This window comes from Psilocybe cubensis, chromosome 10 (assembly GCF_017499595.1).
Source record: "Psilocybe cubensis strain MGC-MH-2018 chromosome 10, whole genome shotgun sequence".
NCBI lineage: Eukaryota > Fungi > Basidiomycota > Agaricomycetes > Agaricales > Agrocybaceae > Psilocybe > Psilocybe cubensis.
This window is the reverse complement of record NC_063008.1, coordinates 276,870-301,519: the sequence shown is the minus strand read 5'-3', so window position 1 is coordinate 301,519 and position 24,650 is coordinate 276,870. Positions and strand designations below refer to the sequence as shown.

Genomic DNA, 24,650 nt, shown 5'->3' with positions numbered 1-24,650 from the left:
ACGGGGTTGGATGTGGTTGAATACGGGGAATGCGAATGTGGGGAAAGATTATTGGATATTGGATTGGATTGAATGAACAGGGTGTGTGGGCTTTAATTAACCATACTACATCTTCCCTCACCACGTCAATCATCCATTTATCATTCAATCTCGGCTCCGGCTCTGCGTTTCCCCTGGCTTTCCCCGACGATTTGGGTCCGTTTCGTTCGTTGGTGCTTGCCACGACATCGATATCAACATCTCCTCTGTGTTGTCCCTTCGTTTTCCTGCTACTCACCACTGACGACTTGGCGCGTGCTTCCAACGCCACCGCCGACTCCAATTTCCGTAAACGATTCCTCAACATAACGTAACCCCGCACCCCACGCACTCGCAACTATGTTCAGCTCGCTCTTCTCCAGTCTCTCACTCTCCACATCGACGTCGACATCGTCTGCTGCAATAGACGCAGAGAAGACGAATAAGGACGCCGACACGATCAGCATTGACCTGGACACGGATTTAGATCAGGATCGAGCGGGGAGTAAAGACGTTAAGGATAAAGAGACGGTTAAAGTGGAGAGTGTGGCTATGGAAAACAACAGCACCAGTGTAGTGCTGCCGTTGTTGCCGCCGATTGTGATGGAGCCGTCTTCGGAACTTGGGTTAGGACTGGGGTTTGAGGAGGGCGCTGTGTTGGTTTCGTCTACGTCTACGCCGTCCTCCATGCCGTCACCTTCATTGCCTCCCTCATCTCAGTCCACTGATGCTCCCCCGACAACAATCCCCTCTTACACATCCCGCTTTGGACCTTCGAACTCCCCACCTGCCGCGCAGCAGCCATACGAACCAGCGGAAGCTCTGGGGGACATTGACGCTGTGTCGTACGCGCTTGAGCTATTCCTGCTGAGCCGGATGCGGGAGAGTGAGGGCTATTTGGTTGAGTTGGAAGGCGGGGGTGATAAAGGAAAGGAAGGAAGTGGTGGTGGAGAGGGGAATGGAATGGAGAGGCTGTATGTCGCAACTGGTTATGGGCTAATTCAGTGTGTGAAGGGTTTAATGAGCTATGATGATGCTGTGAGTGTGCTTTAGTTTGAAATATCGATTTCTAACGATAAACCTTTCTCTCCCCAGGACCTCCTCGCGGGGATCGCGCACACTAAACACGGGAACCACATCGCAGGTCAGCACCGTAAGCGTGCTGGGTTTCTCGGCGGCGGGGCACGTCTTGCTGGGTACGTCGTATCATCGTTCTCCTCGGCTCTATCGCCTACTTCGCCCACCTCGCACCCTACCTCGCCAAATTCACCTTCGGCTACGACGAGCGCGGGTGCACCCCATGCAAGTGCCAGCACAGTGCAATGGATCAAGAGCATGACGGACGTCGAGCGCCATGCCGAGTTAGTGTACGCGGAGAGTTTATTTGAGAAGGCTTTATTGGGGATTGTGTACAGCGGGGACTGGCTCGCGTTTATCAAGGAGGCGTAAGTGACTTCTTTATTTCAGTGGCTGCCCTCGGGTTACTGAGTGTTGTGTAGGCTCAATATGCGAACCACGATCTCGATATACCGCCAGCTGGGCGCGTACTTGGATCACATGGATGCAGTGTATGCCGCGTCGCAGGCTTCTCCGCCATCCCCCTCTTCCAAACGCCTCGAAGACCCATCTATTGACGTGCATTTCCGGTCGGGCGTCCTCCTGGGCGTGGGGATGTGCAACATCATCTTGAGCTTGATGCCGGGCAAGCTCGCGGCGCTCGTCGAACTGTTTGGTTACAAAGGCGATAGACAGTATGGACTTGAGTGTTTGATGCGTGCGGGTGGGTGGGGAGATACCGACAGGGATGGGGATGAGCCAGGTATATCGGCTGGTGAGTGTCTTTCTGTTCTATTTGTTTTTGGAATATGTTAATGACATGTATATAGCGGACGAAGGCGTGCGTCGCTCGATATGCGATATGTGTCTGTTAATTTTCCACTTGGTGCTGTCCAGCTTTACGTTTGAGGGCGTCGACATCGCTGTTGCGAGTCGCGTGCTCAAGTGGAATCTGAAGCGGTATCCGAACGGTGCGTCTGCTTTCCCCCGCCATTCCTAAAATCAATTTCTCACCCCAGTCGACAGGTGTGTTCTTCCTCTTCGGTGCGGGCCGCCTCGCACTTGTGCGCTCCCGCCCGGCTGACGCGATCGACTATTACACCCGCGCGATGCACGCGCAGACGCAGTACCGCAACCTGCACCATATCAGTTACTGGGAGATGGCGATCGCACATCTGGCGCTCTGGGATGTGAAGAGAAGTTTGGAGTGTTGGAGGGAGCTTGAGAGGGAGGCGACTGTGAGTGTTTTTTTTTTGGGTTTGGGTTTATCTATATCGCGGTCCCCCTGAATAACCCAATCCCCTAACCCCTATCTTCACACAGTGGTCCAAAGCTATTTACTCGTACGGGATGGCCGTCTGTTTGCTCGAGTATCCGACTGCCGACCCGAAGGAAAGGGAGAAGAACAAGAAAGAAGCAGTCGCTCTCATGGAAAAGGTTCCTAGCCTCAGGCAGAAAATCGCGGGGAAGAGTATTCCGCTTGAAGTGCGTTTTGATTCATTTATTTTCATATTGATGCTTATAATATCCTGTCCAATTCCATTTATTGCACTACAACTACGCTTCCTTTAAACCTCACTCTAGAAACTCGTTGCCCGGAAAGCACGCAAATTCCTCTCGCAGAAAAATCGCCTGGCGGTGCCTGCACTTGAGATGGCTTACGTCTTCCAGGGTATCGCGCATGCCCCGCGCCGCGTCATCTGGACGCAGATGGTGCAGGAGGTTAAAGGGTTGCTCGAGGCGTGTGGGTGGATTGATGGATGCTTGTCTCCTGGTGCCAGTACCGACACTGGATTGAAAGAGGCAAAGAAAAGGAAGGAGATTGAGAAAGCGTATTCAAAGACCCATGGCGGCGGGTATTGGGACGATGTCTGCCTCGGCATATTTTTACGGGGCGTGTGCATGCGGTATATCGCGTATCCGGTGCGTACTCCCTTACCCGTAAGTATACCCTTGACTTGATCTTGATATACAGGACCCCGACGCCGATCTCGACCCCAACGAAGACACAAAGATACAAGGCATGCTGGACACTGAAACCGCCGCGCGCGAAGCCGAAGCCTCCTTCCGCCTCGTCTTTACACATGGCCCACAGATTGAGCTGGATCACCAGCTGGTGTACCACGCGCACTACGAGCTCGCGCGGCTGTTCACGGCGCAGGGGCGGGTAGCGGAGGCGAGACATGAGCTTGAGCTTGTGTTGTCGGGCAAGCATCTGGAGGTCGGTCCTGCGGGGAAGAAGGCCAGGGGACGGTATAGTATGGAGAATGCTCTGGTCATGAGATCTGGAGCGGCGTTGGATTGTTTGGGTCCGGAGCGAGGGGACTAACGTGAATTTAAGGATCTGACATGAATTGAATGTAAAGGGAGGTGGTTGGAGTTGGAGTGTATTTTCCCCATTGTTTTTTATCAACTATCTGCTAACTTTATCTGTCTATTACCCTGTCTATCTATCTATCTATCTATCTTTTGGACATTGTTTTCTATATCACCATTTATCGATATCATTTATTCGTCTATGAGGCTTGCAAGCGGACGCAAATCGCCAACGTCTCATCATAACATCCGGTATAGTTTTTCTTTCTTTTTGTTTCAAATGTTTATATATCTAATGTACATGGCTCAAGAGTGGATGACTAGTCTGAGGGGAGAGGTTTCAAAATGATGCCTCAGGAGCTCAATTGGCTGGGTATATTATATGTGTTATGTTGTGGGTCGCATGATTCATGATTTCATGAAATTTTGGAACTTGTTGAGGCACGATATACCGTCAAAATCTATCCACCAAAAACCCATCCAGTCAGACGGTAAGGAAAAAATGAAGAGTGATAGGAACGTACCAAAGTTGTTGTCCGGCCGACACGTACACTTGCCCTTTTCCCAATTGTCCCCTTCCTTTGGACAATGCGTGTACGGCGCGTGCTCGTACCCAATCTCGTCAAAAAAGTGAATCTGCTCGCGCGGTGCGAAGATTGAGGCAGCGATAGAATGTACAGGTGCGTCACCCCATCTCTATTTTGCAAAATGCATTGGTTAGATTTTCTGTTTATGGGCGGAGTGGGAGAAGCAAAAAATGTACCTCGTAGTAGAACCCGCCCTGTGAGTCAAGGTACTCGAAAAATTTCATGTAAGCTTCACCGCGCCAGAACTCCATGTTTGCAATCTCAAAGTTGCTCCAGACTATTTAATAATCAGTGAGATATAGATTGAGTGACTGGATGATGGGGGTGAGGGCGTACAGTGGCAAAGGTTATATCGGTCACCGCTCCCATCATCGGAGATGAATCCCATCGCATTGTTCTTTGCAACGTATTGTGGGTATTTCTTGACGAAATCTGGTGTGTGGGTAAGCAGGGAGACAAGCGTTTAGAAACACAAATCCGCGCAGCAGGGCGAGGACTGACCTTTGACATGGCCCCAGAGCGTGGGTATAGTCGCCTCATACTCGATCATCGAGATCGTGAATGCTGTTTAAGTTCAAGTTAACGTTTTATTACGTTTGGGATGGTAAGAACGTGGGAGGCTCACCGTATATCTTATTGTTTTCCTCCATGTATCGGAACGGGTCGAAGAGAATGTTGCAGTGGAAGTGAACGTCGGGTCTAGATTGCATGTCAACGACACACAACGGTCAGATTGAAGAAGAACCCATACTCGATGCGCCAATACCACTTGTACTTCTCCATCAATGGATGCCGGAAGAAGAACTGGATGTTAAGAAGACGATGATTAGCGCTGCGGATTGACAGGTTCTGTCCAACGTGGAGGATATATTTAGCCACAGGGGTCAGGGGGATTCACGTACACCGGAGTTGAAGCGACACATGTTACGATACGAGAGGCTGCCTGAGTTCAAGATAGATTAATTAACGCGATTACTGATGTGTGGAAACATGTACACGCCTCCGTAGATGATGTTCTCGGACTGCATTTTCTCTCTTGACTTTGACGCTTTAGCTTCGTCTATCCAGTCAGGCTGGAACCAGTGGTCCCGCGGTATGAGCCCAAACTCGGCTTTCCCAGATGCCATCGTCTTCAACCGGCTAAGCATTATTTCCACAGCGTTAGTTTTCTACCAACACGCTAAACAAGAGTCAACAAATTAAAGAAACTCACTATTTGAACTCCTCAGTGAACGGCACCTCGTTGAGGAATACATATGGATAGTGATATTTGTGGTTGAACTTGTCCTCGATCTCTCGCACAGATCGCATAGTGTCCCAGAGTTGGTCATTGCGGCAAAGTATGACGAACGTAGCGTTTACACGCGTGTATGAAGATGATGGATAGGCTTCGGAGCCAGGAAGGGGCTCGATGTCATGTGAAGGAGGGATTGAGGGATTTTGAACAGACTTTGAGGTCTCTGATGATGATTGGGTGAACCGCTGAAGGGAGGTGGCGCGCGCGTAGCCGTCATGCGTGAACGTGGCTAGAAAGTGCAGCAGAATCTGTGTACGTGATAGGTGCGTGTGTAGAGCTTAAAACTTGGCTATCAGGAAGAGGAGGATATTTGTCATACCACGAGGCCCATTACACTGGCTGCGATCCGTACCGGCGAGCTCGCGAGCAGTCTCATCGTCGTCGGTCAATCTTAGATTATTCAAGGTGGATGTAGAAGTAGAAAAAAGACAGAAGGGTTTCGACCATACCCGGCCTTTTAGATTTCTTTACCGCACCCAGATCGCTGCTCAACAATGGCCCAAAAACGCCGTGTTTTACTTGCTTCACGGACTGCGCAGGGTGGCCCGGAGGTATTGACTGACAACGGATGGGGACATGTCGCCAAGAGATTGCATTTTGTAACGTTGTTGAAGTCCTTGAAGCACGGAGCAGTAGTGGATGCACAGTTTGACTTTGAATGTATGGTTTGAGTGTGTATATGATTCCAATACGTATATGACGATAAAAATTCCAGGTGATGAAGTGCTCTTGAATTTGATTTGGGTGGTGCGGGTGTCAACGATACGAATGTTAGTGAAACAACTGATCACTGATCCGGTGTGTGTAATGATAGTTAAGCTATTTCCAAATTGAAAATATAGGACAGAATATAGGATGTTAACTGCATTATGTATTCTGAACACCTGGATCTAAAGATACTCAAAAATTAGGAGTCACCAGACCATCCAAAATTCTGGTGAAGCGAATAGATTGACCGAGAAATTGACGTACGTTGGCCGCACAAAGATAGAAGCGAGGGAACCAACTGTGAAGTTATTATCAGAGGTCGAGAGCAGATAGTGACATGCGCCAAGACAGCCATGCGGACTTTGAGCCATGTAAAGTCCGCGGTCGGTGTATGGATGGATGGAAGCCAATGTTTCTAGTAACTGATCATGGAGATCAGTGAAGATCACCCAGGCACAGAATAGCTGTGTTGCATAAATCTCAAAAATATTGAGAAGATACCTAAATTTGTTCGCAAGTCGAATTACAACAGTCAAAACACTTCGATTCCTACCGTTTCACTCACCCAACGATGGCCCGGACAAAGCCGGAATATGCTCTCGCATTACCTTCGGATGATCTACGGATCAAAGATACTGTACTTTTGAAATATTATGAAGCGTGATCTCAAACCGGAGACTACTGAAAGTGATTTGGTCTAATGCGCATAATTTCGACGAGGTTAATGCGATTTAGCAGGGTTCCATGTTATACGATGTGGTTCATTAACTTTGTCGTAATACAACAATATCTTTGATTGATCTTGTAGCCTTCTCATATATTACAATTTGTTATCGCCACAGATACACCAGCAGAAACTGAATCAGGCACTAAGAGCCATGCCTAATTGGCTTCTAAAAATCAATCAATCCCAGCAATCATCACAAAACTGTATACTAACCGTCGAGGTTTAGAACACCATATTTAGTATATCCTGTGGTGGTGGTAGTAAGGGCGACGGTGACGGTAGCGATAACGATGATGGTATGGTACAGCGCCAGCGTCGTCGGTGTCCTCATCTTCGCGACGATAGAAGAATCCGGGGCGGTGGAAAATACGGTGACGGAATGGGCCGTACCCGTAGCCGCCGAAGGGCCAGAGCTTGGAGCTGGCAGCTTCAGCATCTTCATCGGCGCTCGATTCAACGTCAGTGTCGCGGGGGTAATAACCGTATCTGTGGTGGTATCCAAAGCCAAATGGGAAGAGGTCGCCTTCCTCTTTGTTCTCAGTCGCAGCGACTTCGTTGTTAATTTCGTCCTCACGAGGGTACCAGTGGTGGTAGCGGTGCCTATAGTGGTGGCGGTAGTAGTCGGTTTCGCGTGCCTCAACTTCGTCAGAGGAAATCGGAACGGCTCCGACTCCAGTGAAGAGAAGGGCGCAAGCAACAGCGAAGATACTGAAGATATTCTTCATATTGTCGTACTAATGAAATCTCAAGAGACTCTGAAGCTACTCGTGTAGCACAAGAAGGGCTTTTATAACGTGAAAACCCTATTGAATGTTGAATATAGGTTAGTCACCTCCTGCTAAAGCTACTAGTTTGAGAACCGCTGAGATAGGATAAGTGCACCAGCACTCTGACTCGCAAAAGTTAGGAGTAACTGCCCAAAGTACTCTAAAGCTGAACTGTGTATCAGGTTATTTTTATTGTGTGATTAAAAGAAGGAAGTTGTATTATTAACCCAACACCATAGAATTGGGTATTCTACACGCTATGGCTTCATTTATCCCTGGACGGAGACTAGAGTAACGCTCAAATGATAGTACATTGAAGGCTCAGTAGCTTCACTAGCAGAATATCACTTGGTAGAACATTTTTGGAGAAAGAAAAGATGCTTAGTGTTGGCCTAAGTGGATATTACATAGCTTCCAGCAACCCCAACTTGAATGAAGGTGTAAACAATTTTAGTAACCAACACTAGCTTCGTGCTACACCGTTGCTAAAAGCCTGACTCCGGCATTGAGAGAGTAATGGTTTCTACAAATCATCCTGCGTCTCTTCCAAATTTTTTATGTCTTGACCAAATCTAACAACTTGTCGCTCATTGCCTCGCGCACCCTGAGATTTAATTGCAACTCATCAGGGACACTCATTTCAATCTCAGATAAATCTCAGATACTTGAGCAGATGCGGCAACTCGGCATGCTAAATATCCTGTGTGCCTAGTAGTAGTTGCCATCCGGTTGCCATCATTCTCTGAAATTTTCTCACTCCATTTTTTTGACATTCAAAGAGTCGTACAAATACCACAAGAACGCTGAACAAAAGACTGTAGCATGTATATACACACTGCCGAATACTACTGTGCAGGCTACTATTGGAATTTGGTGGTTGCCTGTCAGCAGCAGTCATACTTCAGCGTAGACATAACGTACAACGAGTCACAGCTTGGATGCTGAACTGATCCCTGGCACCTACTGAGAGCTGATCGGCTATATAATTATTCAGAATGATGATGTGGGAAACACCATGACCAGCGGTATGTGGCCGAAGTTTTTGTCTTTCGACGTCTTTTATGTATCAAACATCCGTTAGAAATTGCTTGCAGGCTCAAGGATGGATTTTGATATTCTGGTTGCCAGCCAAGCTCGTGTCGTTAGGGCATTCCACAGATGCCCGAGCCTCCTCACACGACATTGGACAGACACCTTCCAGGCTTCGACTAAAGTAGCCGATGTCGACAGATCACGCTTTGCGACACCCTAAAAATGCCGTGTGGCCAACGATCACTGAGCAGCAGGTCCGCGTGTAAGCGCGTGGCTTTTGGCCCTTTACCTGCCACCACCACCATCATCGCCTCGCAGCTCTTTCTGTTGCAGTTTTAGACACACCCTCTTCCCAACTCATACCACACATTCTTTTCAAGGCCTCTGTTGTCTGCGTTGAACGCGGCATCCCACTTCATTGTCCACTCAAAACCTCACTCTTTCCCAAGGGAGCCCAAATAGTTAGGACTGTACGTCGCGAATTCGGACATTCCAGAAAATGCAGGTCGATATTCCCGTTGTGAGGATTATACTCTATTGTATACTGGTAAGTGTATTGAACAGTGTGCATGACCATCCGCGATTAACTCCTATAACTAAAAAGCTGTTCTTCACATTCGTCCTATTCTGCCTCTCAGCCGCCAGGCTAAATTATACAAACCACCTACCCCCCCATGACCCTCTGAATAACGGTCGCAGCTTTTCGGGTTCGCCGATCTCCCCCAGTGACCATAATTGACCATTGACTCAAACTATTTTTTCCACAGATCCCGTTGTCGTAGAGATTCTCTTCACAACCTTGATAACCATGCCTTGGGCGGTATTTGTGTACGTTCTCGGCCTATCGGCAATTTTTCTACCTGTGCTTACGTCGCCTAGTGGATACTCAATACACAAACGATACGAATATAAATCTTTCACTACCTTCCTTGTGGAGATTGTTGGGCTTAGTGTTTTGTGGATATTCTGGATCGCTGGGGCAGCCACAGCTTCGGTGTGTTGTATTTTCTATTTCTGTGCAGTCCCAGTCTCACCGAGCCTATTTGTCACTGCCAGGGTCCTTGGGGAAATTTGTCGTTTTGTCAACAATTTGAGGCATGCCGTGTGCTCTCTGCCCTAGTCGCATTTGCTTGGCTCGGGTGGATCACCATCACTGTCCTCCTTGGACTCAGTCTTCTCTTTAGTCTCGCCAACAAATCCCTTTTCGAACCCTTTCACGGCAGATGGAATCCACGACAAAGCCAGTATGGCGATAACGTCTCCCGTATATAAATCGATGACAGCGAAGGCAATGAATTGATATAGTATGTCTACAGAGATGGCTTATTTATGCTATTTCATCCACTCAGACCGTCTTTTTAAACAGTTATTGACGCTGCTGATTTCTGTTGCTGCTCACGATGTGCATGTAAATTATCTGTATAAGGACTAGCTAGATATACCCACCAATACCCATTCCATTCTCTCATCTCAAGAACAATTGTAATAATTTATCAACATTCACTCCCCTAAAACACTGACCTGATCTTCAAGCAATCATGCTTTGCAATATGCGAACCAGTTGAGCGTTGAACCCCTATCTTCATACAGTCACGTGCCCATATTTTTTTTTAAAAAAATCTATTTTTTGAACACTATGATCTATTTTTATTCCCAAACTAAATCCTTCCATGCTTCCACCACGCCGTCTCAACCACGTCTCTCTATTAAATAGCCTCCTGAAGTATTCATACTAGTTTATGGAGTCAATAATAAGGGTATCATCAATATCATTGGTATTTCCCTATCCTTCACATTGCGATATTCCCTCTATTTTTCACCATGTCTACGCCTTCTCAATATGATGTTTCGGAAAGAGAAAGCTGCCTTCCGACTTCCGCACATAGGAGGAAAATGTCGTCTTTAAATGTCGTCATTATCGTTTGATCTACTAGATTTTAAACGTGGTTATCAATCGTTTGATTCATGTGCGCCGCAATGTTCTAGATATTTTGCCTTGACTTACCCGCCATGGTTCACCGATGTGGTGTATGTGGATCAATATATAAAACGAGGAATTTCTGCGATGTTCACGTCAGGCGCTGAAAGTGACCGACGTCCAACACTTGCCACTTACACAAAGCTCATCTCCTCAACATGTTCAACCCTATCCGCGCCGCGCTTTATGCGCTATTGGTTTGTTTCACTGTTCCTTTGACGTTGTCGTCGTACATCACTTATGCCCGTGTTTAGTTCCCGCTTTCTGTGGTATTGCTCGGATTAACGGGATACAGGATTCATTACACTAAAAGTCTTAGAAATGGCGATATCCTAACGAGCAATAGTCACTTTTACGGTACGTTATCGTTCGTAGTGGTACGAACAGGGAGCGCTGAACGCGATACTAGACCCAATCATCGTGGAATTACTGGTTACATCTATCCTGGCCTTGTTGATTTCCGCTTGGTTGTGCGTCCATTTAAATAATTTTCGAGCCTCACTCGCTCAATCTCTATCATAGCTTGGCTTCTATTCTTGGGAAACTTCGTAACCCTCTCTCCAAATACATATCCGAACATATGTCCTTATTTGTTATATGGGTCATGTTCCTCGTCGGGGCCGCTATAATGACAGTGAGTAATTGTCCCCCCATTAGAAGATTCATCCACCTGAGCGGTCAACAATAGCACAAATGGCTTCACCTGAAGCACTGCCGAGGCCATTACAAAGTCTGTCGCATTCTGGAAACAATCAAGGCATTTTCGTGGATGTGTTTCATTCTGAGTACCTTCCTTATCCTGGCTAGTCTCCTCAGCATGTTGACCCGCAAACGTACACTCTCCGACCCGGTTTACGGGGGGAATGAGTATGGTACATATCCTGAGACTCGTCAGGCCCGTTCGGTGGGAGCCACGACCGGGGGAGGAACCACCACCACTGCGTACAACAATGTTCAGCCCACCGCACACAATGTTGGATCTACTCCTGTCGCTGCTGGAACTACCGGGGTTGCAGGAAACACTGTACAGACGGCGGCTCTCCCAGCACACACCACTACCGTTCCTGCACACCCCACGACCGTCCCAGGACACCCCGTCCCAGCACATGCCACTGCCATCCAAGGACATTCGGTACAAGGGCCGGCCATTGTCCACACACACGAAGTTTAGAGTGGAATCTTTCGGAATCATCGATCGTTAGAGAATGGCACTCGACAATTGTTTCAAATTTTCTTTTGCTGCCTTCGATGTATCTTACTATCTTTTTAATGCCCTTTTCACACCGTTATAATGTTATACAGAGGTTTATTCATTAATCCAGACTTGTCGAGACATATTGCATACAATCTTAAAGTAATTGTACAAATTATTTGTTAATATTGTCGCTCTCGGTCATCTTGACCCATAGACCACCCTGGTGAAAACGTTATATGTCTGAAGACAGGAATGATATCAGAAAGGTGGATCTCACATTAGTATACATCGTTAGATGCATTTTAGGGAAGAGTTTCTCTATGGACTTTCTTCCGGAGGCTTGAGCCCATTCCTTCGGTGGATGTGCATCGGCAGGAGCAGAATCGGGGTCTAGTTCAACACTTGAGAAGTTCTGCAGAAGCCTGACGATGATGAATGACATTTCGTTGTATGCAAACTACACCGGGGGATTTATCAGATATTTGAGTCTGAATAGTCATTCGAGGTTCACATACTTGTTGACCTAAGCAAATTCGGGGGCCAGCATTGAATGGAAGGAAAATGAACGGATTCTTTGACAAGTATTTTTTGAGGCGTTCGTCAAGGAAGCGGTCTGGGTCAAATTCCTCGGCTTGGGAAAGAGGACAAGTAAACGACAAAACGGAGTAAACCAGTAAAAATAGGACATACCATCAGGTCCCCATAGGTCTTTACGTCTGTGCATCATGAAGACAGAATACGCCGTCCTGTCAGATAATGTTAGGAGCAAAAAATGGTATATTCGGCAGAGCACCAACTTGACTCCTGCTGGGATGAAGTAAGGTTTTTGAGTTGGATCACTCGATTTCCACGTCGAAGCTTTGACACTTTCGCGTATATTGAAAGGCCTACAACGATACATTAGCCGGGAGGCATTATGATGTGCAAAATCCACCTACACGATTGGGTATAATCGTAGTGTCTCTGTGGATTGCATGAGATAGCGTTGAACATTTTTCTGAAGCCTGATCAAAAAACATACCATTGATGACGGCCCGAAGGTATCTCATTTCTCTGATATCGTCGTAGTCCGGGCGGCGTGAAGGGCCTACCTTATCTAGTATTTCTGTTCGTAGACGATTCATCACCTCTGGATATATGGAGAGGAAGTAGAAAATAAAGGTGAGTGTCGAAGCAGTGGTATCTTTCCCGGCTGTTAGTACGACGTCAGAGTAACAACGAGCGGCTTGTAAATGCTTGCATACCAATCATAATATTCAGTCTGAATTACGAGATAATCGGTCAAAAAAATGCTGCAAGTTGGGTAAGGAGTAGATCCTACATCTCATCTTTCAAAACCACTGGATCTATCAGAGGTTTCAGTCAGAATTTGATGTGGTAGTGATAATGGTGCCATACCGTCCGTCACACTGACCAAGTTGTCAACGAGAGTATCATGTTCGCCGTTCTTCAAACCCCTTTCCTCGACTGGTATACTTCTCTTCCTTGCCAAAGCATCTTTTACGATAGGATCGATGTAGGCATTCACAACTTGCATGGGTTGATAACTTTTGTCCTTTGCTATTTCGGCAAGTGGCCATACCCAACCAAATCTCTCTCTGACCGAGATGACATTTTGTGCTTCTAGGAAGGCCGTAGCAAATTCATTAGCGGCATCTCCTTTGGCGGTTCGTTGAATGGTTGGGACATTGGTTGCGTTCTCAGGATAAGGAAGCCCAGCAGTGAGACTGTCAACGCTGCTTCCGAAGAGGAACTCAGTAGCTGCGTCCAATGTGAATCGAGACATTAGGTCCTACAAAGGCGTTGATGACTCTGCACGACATGAAGAAGAAATGACCGCAAACCTGAAAATCAACAGCGTAACCCTGACGAAGTCGTTCGCGAAGCTTATCAACAACCTGGGAACTTCGACGATCGAAGAGTTCGAAGTGACTGATCCGTTCGCGCGTAAACATAGGCCTTGTGATTGATCGATGGAACCTAATTCCCGGGAATTCATGTTAATGTTGTCTAGGAAGCCAAATTGACAAGTCGCATTCGTACTTCCACATTTCGCCTGAATGATGCGCTCAACGCTGATGTGTAGCGTTGGACAATATATAGACTCACCATCAGAATTAAAAACCCCTGTGCCTAAAACCGACTCCATGTTGAAGATAAACCGTTTCCCTAAACACGTAGCCTGAGATGGATGATTTTTACTTAGAACGAAGGATCACACCTTTGACGTAGTTCTCAAAGTCCGTTGCTAGCATGGTTTTTATGTGCTCAGGAGATGCAGTAAAAATGGTGTCCGACCACATCACACGCATATTCACAACAGGACCCCTTTTCTCAAGCAGCTCTACGAGACCATCGCCTACATGCCGCGCAATGAAGTCGTTAATGTGCCCCGAAAGTCTAAAACAAGAAACACAAACGGCGCACCAGGATAACCAGTCTTGAAATTCTTCATCATTTCCAGCAGGATGTCCAAGTTTCCAGGCCATTTTCCTTGAGCTTCAGGTACAATTTGTGCACCCATGCGAGATGCTTGATACATGTTATACAGCTTCCTACCCATGATATTTAGAGTGGCCAGGGTCGGTATGCTGAAGATGGCTCCAGCAACAATGGCCCATGTAGGAGCATGGTACCCAAGCCGGGAGGCCACTACAGAGTGGACATTGACAACGATCCCGAAGAATAAGCCAACCGAAGCTACGCTTCGCGCTATGAAATCGACACCTGGAGTTATGACGACCATGGGATGCGTAGAAAACGGGAAGAACAGAAATAACAAACACAAGCAGTGCATGCGGTTGTATATATGGAGTATATTTTTGTGATGGTCCAAGGTCTGTGATTAACTTGGCCTGCGAAAAAACATATGTATCATCATCTGACTACCCCACAAATATCCAAGCTCGCTGGACACCCCGGATTTCATTGAAGTGGTCGAGAAGCTGCGAAATATATGGCTCTTGTGTCACATTGCACATCCGAGAAATCACAAGCATTGTAGTCTGGAGTCAGTTGGTCATCCTGAATGCATCAACACTGCTTGAAAGTAGTCAAGTAGAGTCAAGTATGTAAAGGAAGATTATCTGTATTGCTACTTGCCGTATTTCTTCCGTTCTTGTGCAATTCATGTCACCAGACCTTGTAATGGAGACTTCAAATCTAGTCTTATAACCAAGCAGCTAAGTAGGATTACGATGATAATCATTTGAAATTCACTCACGTCACGTCCTACTTGCGCAACGTCAATGATCTGCTCTGACGTTGAACGTGAAGTTCAAATAGATTATTTCTGTTATAAGCATTAACAGGTGACCACCACTCACCACTTATTCATCATGCATCGTCTTAGCACTTCGATTGCTTGTTCGTTTTGCTTTTAAAATGAAAGAAGAAAAAACTGGGAAAAATTATTTTCTGCTTACGTTAGCGTCGGTCGTGGGAAAGTTTTCATGCAACCGTTGGAAAGGGCCAGTGGCCAGACCGCGGGGTATACGATGGACATTAACGTCTTCAAAACCTACACGCCATGCAGGAAGAAGAGACACTAGGCAAGTAAATATCAAAATCAGTGTGGCTTATATGCTAAACAAAAGACATAGGCTGGGAAGATGAAGCAGATCTCACCGAGGACTCTGAAAATGACGACGAGACCAGCGAAGAGTCGTCCGAAGATTCAGGATCTGACGAGGAAGTACCTACAGTAGCGGAAGTTCGAGCGGAGCAAGAGATTGAGGGTGACTTTGAGTGCGTATCTCCGTTTTCGGAGATATTCCAGTATTTTAACTGTGTCAGCCAGCCGCCTCGTTCAAAACATTCGCCTTCGGGATGGATCCGCGTCGTCTGGTACTAGCCTATTGTCAAAAGACTGGGATTTTGACTTGGCAGAACGAGATCAAGAGTTCAAGGATGATCTACGGGAGGCCTCGGGAATAGGAAGAAAGCGAAAGAAGGTAAGTTATCTTGGTCACAGCTTCTCCACGACTGGTCTTGATTTCTGGTCCAGAAGGGACGCTCTTCGGGTCCTGTTTTGTCTCAGCAAGTGAAGGCTCTCATCGGCGAAGGTAATCAGGCCTATGTGGACAACAACATTCCCGAGGCTATTCGTATCATGCAAGAGGTTATAAGAATTGAGCCTCGAGCAGCTTCCGCGTGGTCAGTACTAGCACAATGTTATGAAGATATGAAGGAGGATCAAAAGGCACTGCAACTTCGAATCATGGCTGCCCATCTGAGCCATGATGCCGAAGAATGGGATCGCCTAGCGCGTCAATCACGGTGAGCCCTTTTTCGACTCTGAGGCGTAATTTTGCTGAATCAACGTCAGAGAACACGGATACAAACAACAAGCACTGTATTGCTATCGCAAAGTTTACAGCTTAGACCCGACGAATGTCCACGCACTCTGGGATCGAGCATCATTGGCGAAGGAAATGGGCGATTTGCGGACGGCACGCAACGCGTTCCTGGGCATCCTAAAGCGCGTTCCGCACGATCTCAGTGTACTTCGTGAACTTCATACCATTCTCGTTGAACTCTCCGATTTTCCCACTTGTGCATCTCTCCTTCAAGATGCTATGGATTTTTACATGCAAACCTGCCCGTCGGGTTATACAGACGGTATATCCGGAGGCTGCTTCTCCAATATGGATTTGTTACTCCTTGCGGATCTGTACAATGTCATGGGAGAGCATGGGCGAGCTGTGGAAACAATTCGTCGTGGTACTCGATGGCTTCAGGGAAGGTCGGACCAGAAATACTGGGACTTATGCGAAGATGACAGAGAGTATGATACGGAAGAGTGGCCACCTCGAGTTGTACCTGATGAAGGTAATGCTGTACCAGCAGGACACCATGATTTGGATCCGAATGCCAGACATCGACTGGCTGTGGCACGAATCAAAATGGGAGATATCGAAGAAGGAAAGGTATGTATTCCTCATTGGCCTAATTTCTCATAGACTTAGACGTCAGCAGCTCCACGCCAACTGTGTACTTTCTGAAGATGTTTTGGATTATTCAGTCTTGTTCGCAGAAATTGCGGACGCATATTTCGAGCGTGGAATGTTTGCTGAAGCAAAGCCTATCTACGAGCTACTAGGCGGCAACCTGGCAGTAAGTCCAATTTACGTCCTTTCTATTATTATATATTGAACTAATGTCCAATTAGACCACGAGTATCTATATCTTACTGCAGACCGCGGCTTGCATGAGAAACGTAGACGAACTACGGGATGCGGCCGAAGTCTACGAACAAGGTTACTCTGTCCGTGCAAGCTAGTCTTAAGCCACTGACCAAACCAAACACAGTGCGACTTGCTGATCCCACCAATAATGATGCTAAGATGAAGCTAGCTGAAATATACGAAATTATGAATGAACCACGAAAAGCACTAGACCTCGTTTACGAAGGTAATGGTAATTTTAGTTGCGTTGTGATGTAACTGATATCTTCCTCTAGTCATCGATTCGCGCAAAAAGAAGGGAAAATCGACTGCAAGTAATCAACCAGAAGATCCAACCAATGCAAGCGGGACCTCGCTATTTGCTGAGGACAAAGTGACTTCAAAGACTAAAGGCACCTCAAATCGCGCCGCGCGGTTGACGCACGCACAGTTGAAAGAGTTAGAGATGCAAAAAGAGAAGGAGGTGGTGAGAGGGTATCAACGTATGCGGGCCATTTGGGCTGCTATGCTAGCCGACGATCCAGACGCTGAACGAGAATGGATGATGGAGGCTGAAAAATTGGTAGACATGTTCCGAGAAACAAGGAATTTGTTTCTGACGAGCCGAGTAAGTTATTATTGCTCATGTTCGATTGAAATAGCTGTTGACATATCGTCCAGAATAACCCATTTCGTGGCATGTTTCCGCGCAGTCGGGCGCGGAAACAGCAAGTGGCAACTGAAGCAGACGAAGAACGAATGGCGTCTCGTCTTCAACTTGATCTTGGTTTGTTCTGTCTGCTGCTTCATCTTTTTGTGTACTGACTAAATAATTTGTAGAACGTGACAGTCTTGCACGTAAATCAGCCAAAAGTGGTGAAAAAGTTGTCGGAGTGAATATTTTCCGCGGAATATCATTTGATGATTGGTTGCGTATTTTCATGCAGGTCAGTTAACCAACCGCCTTGGTGTTATATATATAAACGCAGACATTTATTAACTTCATCAAAGTATTGCTTTATATTGACGAGACGGGGACAATACGATACCGCTGAGGAAATTCTTCGACACATCATGGTCTCAAATGCGTATCAAGCCAAAGAACGCCAGGACTCGATACGCCTTGCTCTCATCAGTAAGCCTACATGTTGAATCATTCTACGTCTTATTCAATTATATTTCTAGCATGTGCTATTGCCGGTGAACGCCATGACATCGTCGTGGAACAAGCCAGGAAGCTGATAACGCATCATCAATTCAATAATGAGCCATTACGCATACTTATGTCATCGCTTGCGAGCGGTTTGCGAAGCACAGATGCGTTTATCACTTCTACCCTGCAGAAACACCTTTTCCGCGAAATGAAATTATCAGACACAGCAGCCAAAAATCCTGAAATATTGAAGTGGAATCCATTGAATAAGCGCTATGCTCCTACAGGACAAAACAAATCTGCAGAACCTGAGGATGACGATCAGGAAGATGACGCTCCTAGTGTCGACGACGTTTCCGTGTTGAATGACAGATCCGGCCTGCCTGAAATCCCTACTAAAGAGAACCCGGTGATTGTTGCTATCTACGGGCAGATCTGCGTTGCGGCGAAGAGCTATCAAAGCGCAATTTGTATGTGCCTTCATTTTCACCATCGTGCATATACTCATGAACTGAATGTGTAATAGTTTACTTGCTTCTGGCTTATGACTACTGCCCCGATGACCCCATGATTTGCTTGTGCCTAGCTATTGCCTCAATTGGACGTGCAATGCAGCGGCAGTCCGACAACAGGCACCATCTTGTCATCCAGGTCAGCTCGTTTATACTGATCACCTGATGAAACCGACTGAATAGGCACAGGCTATGGCCTTCCTTTCCAAATACCGAAAACTACGAGGGACCCATGACGCCGGAGTACGAGAAGTAGAATTTAACTTTGCTAGGACTTTTCATCAGCTTGGTACGGTACCCGTTTTATCAGTACCATTACTCCATTAATATCCAACTATCAGGCCTGTATTCACATGCAGTCAAGCACTATGAACGCGTTCTTGAAATGGCTGAGAGACACGGTGTGAGTCTCTTTTTGGTCATTGGATCGTTGGACTGTCTAACAAGTTTATACAGGATGACCTTTTCGCCCGGGAATCTGCGTACAACTTGTCTTTGATTTTCGTATTCACGGGAGCTACTCCTCTAGCAGACGCCTTGTATCGCAGATGGCTCTCGGTTTAAAGGACATTTTGTCAGTAAAGTCCTTTTCTTCATAGCGATGCATTCGCAGAAGTTAACGGCATTATTTATTTATTTCGCTATTGCTAGCATTATGGGCTATGTTAGGCAACAATATGCGCATTTGAGTGGCGGGAGCTTGGCTTCTCTTCCACTAGGTCACTGGAAGTACCATTCGACCTGGATCCTTCCTGCGTCCAGAGGGGCTAGTGCCATAAATGCAGCTGGAGAGAGATCGATGCTACCGGGTCCACAACTAGGGCAACTGTCGACTACCGTTGCGTCCGTCGATTTCCCTTGATCTATACAGTAATCATGTCAACCCTCTGTTATGCTGCTCAACAAAGAACAAGGCTTACACCATACAGTAATGTGCCTTCCACAGTTTTCTTTGTTCCAACCGATATCCGGAAACGATAAAGCGGCAATCAGATCAGTATCCACACTTTGCCATCCACAACTTCCAAGCTGAAAGTTAAAAATTCCTCTATGTTAGCAGTCAATAGCTTACAACTGGTCCGATACGTACTCCAGCATGATAGAAAGTCGCTATTGCAACACGACACATTCCGTTAGAGGTGAGCAGCGTGCTTATCTGTCAATGACTAGACACTTACCATCGCCGAAGTGGTTTTGGGCATATACTGTTGTCACTTTGCAGGCAGCTGCAGCAATTACGGCGAAAAATTTTCTTCCGTGTATCATCTTCAAGGTCGTCTTTGGACAATTCCACTGGATTTGTTTGCTGCTGACAATGTGGTTGTTGAAACGTTGTCGGGTTTTTATGTTATTGGAAAGTTATTAATAACAGCGACGATCACCTAAAAAACTCAAAGACTCAGGTAAGCCTTGCGGTAATCCACGGCGACGAAAATGGTCAAGTAGACTTCACTAACGCAGAAAAGCTGACGCCTGAGAACACGGGCGCCAGGTATACGGGAAGCTAGTAGTGGATGCACTATATTATAGTTTGCTCTTAACCAACTTTTTTATTCCGTTGTTTTCGTTGCACGGCCGTTAGCTTCATATTACTGATGCGATTTCTGTTCTGAAAAGTTATATGTCCCACACCCTTCGGGCGTCGAAGATGTATACAAATGCATATCTAAATCAGACATCCCAATTCCTTGATCGGTTGGGTGCAAAGTTCTTTCGCTGCCGCATCGAGTGCATACGTGAGTGTTTAAGTAGCGAATTGAATGCTGAGCGCTCCTAAAGGTTTCCCATTCAGTGATAGTCTCAAAACAAAGTGTTCCAGTTCTGCCGAGCAGATAACATGGCATATAACGTTACCTAACGCGTCTTATTACCCATCACGTGCTGTCAACAAGTTACATAATACACAGTCAAGCGCCGCGATGCACTTGAGTTGGAAGTACATTGGTTGAACAGGCCGCGCATCAACTTCTACCGACTTTGAACAAAACGTCATCATAATCTACTGCAACTTAGCCGCCTGTTTGAATACGAGAAGTTGGAGTGCTTGGGAACTTAGGGAAATATCAAAAAACGCAGTGTATTGTAATGTATGTTATCTCTTCAACTAGACAAACTACGATGCGCAGGTAAGTGTGTATCATGATTCCAACAGCGGATTTGAATTACTTACCTACATGCTACCATGGAAAATCTTTTAACGGAATCTCAGGGCTGATCTCTAATTCCGATGGACGAAATCTATTAGTATTAAATAGGTGAGATCTAAGACTGGGGATAAAATGTATAGAATCACATAGCCTTATTAGAATTAAAACTTTCCCCTCATACCCTTGCCACAGATATAGTATCATCAGCTATCTGACTCCTTACCGTGTCCTCTATAGCTATTCACAAGTCGAAAAAAACCGACTACATTGGATGAGATCCAAATTTCCGCCAGAACCATCTTCAAATGTTCGTGTGTATTTATGAGATCACTTAAATTGACAGTCACCAGCCTTGATTAGGATAGAATATCAATTTTAGAGTGGTGTAATCTTTCACATAGATGCAGTAGTATGCATTGTTCCGAAAATTCTACAATGTGACAAAAATAGTGACTTCGCCTGACCAGTGGCTCCCCTTATAAATGGGATTTAAGACCAGAGAGTGGAAGAAGACTGCCTTTCTACAGCTGCCTGTCTTCAGCGCTAATATCACACACTTCATGTATGTGGATCATTGAAATTTCCTGTTGGTCGAAGGCGTCAAATATCTGATAGGTGTCGATAGGATCAACTTGACTTTAAATCACAGAACATCTGTACACGCCTAGAAGGATGCATATCCTCTGCCCTCCTCGGTGAGCTTTCTATGACTATACTAGGTATGTGTATTGATACTACCACACATATTTCTAAGTCCAAAGTCCACTGGCGCTCTGCACCATGCCGAGCTTCGCCGCCAAGCGCCGAGCTCTGAGTTCCAAGTCCCTCAGCAGGTCTTAGTACGCACTCGCTCATTTTCGTCAAAACCTTTGACTTGGCCATCACCAAGACTATAAACAACCGTTCGCCACTATTAAAAATGGTATAAATACTGAGCAAGGTAATGAAATTTGACTCTGGTTGTCCGCCTCGCTTTCCTTGCACTACCACTGTCGGGGCATATTCCTGTGCTATCCGCCTCTTTTCCATGCTGGAACGATGGATTCGAGTGTCCCCGGTGCGAACCCTCTCGTTTGACGCATTCTGCCATTCTTTTCCCGCGCCTCATCTGTCAAATCTATTTACGTCGTGGGTATATTCACAGGTCTCTGAACCCCCCTAGAGCCTACTATGATCTTGCCTCCTACACATGACTCTGCTAGGCCACGCGATTTGTATTTCTTGCCGGATATTCCTCTTAATAACTGGTGCTAGGCGATGCTCAATTCTCCAGCGTGTCTGATGATCTTACATCTTGTGTTTGTACCATTCAGACGCGAGGACCACTGGATGCTCTACGGTGATACTGTTATACATTTCCATTGATTCGGAAAATCTTCTAGCAATGCCAAAAATCGAGATTTACCCGACTCTTCGACCTGAGGACGAATGTTGCTTCTCGCTTTCTTACGTTAACCTCACGGATTGGTACATAGTGGCCCCTATTGTCGAGGATGTCACTATGTTTTTTCATGGCGCTAAAGTACCTCTCACCAGGCAGTTTGCGAGGATGGACGTGTATGAGAAACGCTACCGTCTAGCGACGGTCACGCGAACCTGTGCTACCTCTGCAATGGAGCAATCGACTGAATTAATTCCATTTCAAGGCACAATCCCGGAATATTATGAACACAGTTTTTCTCAGTCCTCGGTGTTGCTCCATACCACCAATGCGACTTTCGTAAGGTTTCGCTGGCTTAACCAAGACTTATTCCTTTAGACCTAACGCGTGCGCGAGTGCCAAGGTGTATTATTAACCTTGGCGCTACTTTCTGATGGCTGTACTTGTTAACATTTTCATCTACTTTGCACCTACTCTCCGAAAAGGCGCCAATCTAGAGAACTTGTATCCTCCTTTTGATCTGCGTCTGGTGTCTTTGGATATAGTCAATTCCATTGTGCTGTAAGAACGGCTCTATTTGTGCAACCGGATATCATCCGTATTTTTGGGGGACTTTCGTCAGTATAAAAGATCTGTTTCGAGAGGTAGTTCTGCACCGCAGAAGATTTTCTAGTCATCTTTTGCTCTCTCGCACTCAGAATGTTCCCAAAAACTGCTCTTCTCGCTCTTACTTTTGGTTCTGTTGCCTTGGGTCAACTCGTCGGCACGTACCAGGCTGAAAATCATCCAGCGCTTCCCTTTCAACGTTGCACCAGGTCGGGATGCACTACTGTTTCATCTGGTCAGGTTGTTTTGGATTCCAACTGGCGATGGACGCATAACAAGGACGGCTACACTAACTGCTACACCGGTAACACTTGGAACACCACCATCTGTCCCGACAACAAGAGTTGTGCGGCCAACTGCGCCATAGACGGTGCCGACTACTCTGAAACGTACGGTATCACCGTCTCCGGAAACGCTCTTACCCTAAAATTCGTCACCACTAACGCCAATGGAAAGAATATTGGATCTCGTGTCTATCTCATGAACAGCGATTCCAAGTACGAGCTTTTCAAGGTTCTTAATCAGGAGTTTACGTTCGACGTTGATGTCTCCAACCTTCCCTGTGGTCTCAATGGCGCGCTTTACTTCTCCGAGATGGACGCCGATGGAGGTTTATCTAAGCACCCAACCAACAAAGCTGGTGCAAAGTATGGAACGGGTTACTGCGATTCCCAATGCCCTAAGGACATTAAATGGATCTCAGGAGAGGTATGCACCCATTATTTTGTTGTCACAAATGATATGGTCTCATATTATATTTTTACAGGCCAATGCTGAGGGTTGGACCCCTTCAGACAGCGACGCCAACGCCGGCAACGGTAAATACGGCACATGCTGCAACGAAATGGATATTTGGGAGGCTAACTCTATCTCCGCCGCCTACACCCCTCATCCTTGCACCAAGACCGGCCCCTACCGCTGCTCCGGCACGGAGTGCAACACTCCCACGGATCGTTATGGCGGTATCTGTGACCCTGATGGTTGTGACTTCAACTCTTACCGCCAGGGAGACAGAACGTTCTACGGTCCTGGACTCACCGTTGACACCAAGAAGAAGTTTACCGTCGTTACTCAATTCATCACCAGCGATGGCACTTCGTCTGGATCACTCAAAGAGATCCGCAGAATTTATGTCCAAGACGGTAAAGTCATCCAGAATTCCAAGAGTACCATCGCCGGAGTTTCTGGCTACGACTCGATCACCGAGCAATTTTGCACTGACCAGAAGGTTGCTTTTGGCGATACCGACAGCTTCAAGGCCAAGGGAGGAATGGCCGGCATGGAAGCAGGCCTCAGGAATGGAATGGTTCTCGCTTTGAGTATCTGGGACGATCACCACGCCAATATGCTCTGGCTCGATTCAACTTACCCCGTCGACTCTACCAGCCCTGGAGCGCAGCGCGGATCATGTCCCACTACCTCTGGTGACCCCAAAGACGTCGAAGCCAACAGTCCAAATGCTTCAGTCACATACTCCAACATTAAGATCGGAGATATTGGAACCACCTATACTGGGGGATCTTCCGGTACGACCATTGGCGGAGGAACTACCACTACCACCTCGACTGCTCCCGGACCTACCCAGACTAAATACGGCCAATGGTATGTCTCGTATATGTTCTCATTCTGAATTTGAATCCCAACTTATTACAATGATATCAGTGGTGGAATTGGGTGGTCCGGACCAACTGTTTGCGCTCCTGGATCCACTTGCCAAAGCAGTAACCCGTTCTACAGCCAATGCCTGTAAAGTCTGGATTATTATTGTCACTAGGGTATCCAAAACTATGACTAGGACGTAATTGCTGTCATGTTTCTGGCCAGAGATTGACTTTGTAATATTGTTTTTGAATAAACGACGTTGCGCTGCCCTGTCATACTTCCGTTCTTCACTGATTATTTTAAATGATAACCTCCCTTTCTGCCTTTGCACTAGTTAAATCGACTTATGAGATTACTTCAGTCTGAGTTGCCAACTTAAAAGAACAATTACCTTTCATAACCG

At 46.5% G+C, this 24,650-nt stretch overlaps 8 protein-coding genes across 8 annotated transcripts; 6 read left to right on the top strand and 2 right to left on the bottom strand.

Moving 5' to 3' along the window:
• Window positions 1-378: 378 nt before the first annotated feature.
• Window positions 379-3,403, top strand: JR316_0010427 (Tetratricopeptide repeat protein 39A; the record flags this gene model as incomplete). The annotated part of the gene is made up of 8 exons (XM_047896095.1): window positions 379-1,056; window positions 1,114-1,463; window positions 1,518-1,849; window positions 1,905-2,045; window positions 2,101-2,312; window positions 2,398-2,559; window positions 2,659-2,997; window positions 3,050-3,403. 8 exons carry the CDS (start codon window positions 379-381, stop codon window positions 3,401-3,403), a joined length of 2,568 nt encoding a protein of 855 aa, XP_047744140.1.
• Window positions 3,404-3,798: 395 nt separating this feature from the next.
• JR316_0010426 (Glycolipid 2-alpha-mannosyltransferase 2) lies at window positions 3,799-5,650 on the bottom strand (the record flags this gene model as incomplete). The annotated part of the gene is made up of 11 exons (XM_047896094.1): window positions 3,799-3,851; window positions 3,915-4,086; window positions 4,154-4,254; window positions 4,314-4,409; window positions 4,479-4,541; window positions 4,603-4,676; window positions 4,729-4,781; window positions 4,880-4,920; window positions 4,978-5,117; window positions 5,191-5,522; window positions 5,594-5,650. The coding sequence occupies 11 exons, from the start codon at window positions 5,648-5,650 to the stop codon at window positions 3,799-3,801; spliced, it is 1,182 nt and encodes a 393-aa protein (XP_047744139.1).
• Window positions 5,651-6,999: 1,349 nt separating this feature from the next.
• On the top strand, window positions 7,000-7,482 carry JR316_0010425 (uncharacterized protein; the record flags this gene model as incomplete). The annotated part of the gene is made up of 1 exon (XM_047896093.1): window positions 7,000-7,482. One exon carries the CDS (start codon window positions 7,000-7,002, stop codon window positions 7,480-7,482), a length of 483 nt encoding a protein of 160 aa, XP_047744138.1.
• Window positions 7,483-9,007: 1,525 nt separating this feature from the next.
• JR316_0010424 (uncharacterized protein) lies at window positions 9,008-9,780 on the top strand (the record flags this gene model as incomplete). Its single annotated transcript, XM_047896092.1, has 5 exons — window positions 9,008-9,055; window positions 9,113-9,215; window positions 9,276-9,336; window positions 9,388-9,502; window positions 9,565-9,780. 5 exons carry the CDS (start codon window positions 9,008-9,010, stop codon window positions 9,778-9,780), a joined length of 543 nt encoding a protein of 180 aa, XP_047744137.1.
• An 864-nt stretch (window positions 9,781-10,644) lies between these two features.
• On the top strand, window positions 10,645-11,657 carry JR316_0010423 (uncharacterized protein; the record flags this gene model as incomplete). Its single annotated transcript, XM_047896091.1, has 4 exons — window positions 10,645-10,683; window positions 10,862-10,956; window positions 11,009-11,120; window positions 11,175-11,657. The coding sequence occupies 4 exons, from the start codon at window positions 10,645-10,647 to the stop codon at window positions 11,655-11,657; spliced, it is 729 nt and encodes a 242-aa protein (XP_047744136.1).
• A 196-nt stretch (window positions 11,658-11,853) lies between these two features.
• JR316_0010422 (Cytochrome P450 monooxygenase 75) lies at window positions 11,854-14,427 on the bottom strand (the record flags this gene model as incomplete). Its single annotated transcript, XM_047896090.1, has 15 exons — window positions 11,854-11,901; window positions 11,959-12,138; window positions 12,197-12,312; window positions 12,372-12,427; window positions 12,479-12,568; window positions 12,620-12,644; window positions 12,703-12,873; window positions 12,926-12,942; window positions 13,003-13,027; window positions 13,080-13,473; window positions 13,526-13,661; window positions 13,725-13,737; window positions 13,791-13,850; window positions 13,903-14,040; window positions 14,109-14,427. 15 exons carry the CDS (start codon window positions 14,425-14,427, stop codon window positions 11,854-11,856), a joined length of 1,788 nt encoding a protein of 595 aa, XP_047744135.1.
• A 592-nt stretch (window positions 14,428-15,019) lies between these two features.
• Window positions 15,020-19,075, top strand: JR316_0010421 (Transcription factor tau subunit sfc4; the record flags this gene model as incomplete). Its single annotated transcript, XM_047896089.1, has 17 exons — window positions 15,020-15,047; window positions 15,284-15,428; window positions 15,481-15,634; window positions 15,688-15,959; window positions 16,009-16,609; window positions 16,659-16,796; window positions 16,852-16,939; window positions 16,992-17,093; window positions 17,143-17,474; window positions 17,528-17,633; window positions 17,687-17,793; window positions 17,858-17,981; window positions 18,032-18,469; window positions 18,526-18,650; window positions 18,701-18,800; window positions 18,853-18,914; window positions 18,968-19,075. The coding sequence occupies 17 exons, from the start codon at window positions 15,020-15,022 to the stop codon at window positions 19,073-19,075; spliced, it is 3,030 nt and encodes a 1,009-aa protein (XP_047744134.1).
• Window positions 19,076-22,738: 3,663 nt separating this feature from the next.
• JR316_0010420 (putative 1,4-beta-D-glucan cellobiohydrolase B) lies at window positions 22,739-24,395 on the top strand (the record flags this gene model as incomplete). The annotated part of the gene is made up of 3 exons (XM_047896088.1): window positions 22,739-23,353; window positions 23,412-24,247; window positions 24,308-24,395. 3 exons carry the CDS (start codon window positions 22,739-22,741, stop codon window positions 24,393-24,395), a joined length of 1,539 nt encoding a protein of 512 aa, XP_047744133.1.
• Between the last annotated feature and the right edge of the window lie 255 nt (window positions 24,396-24,650).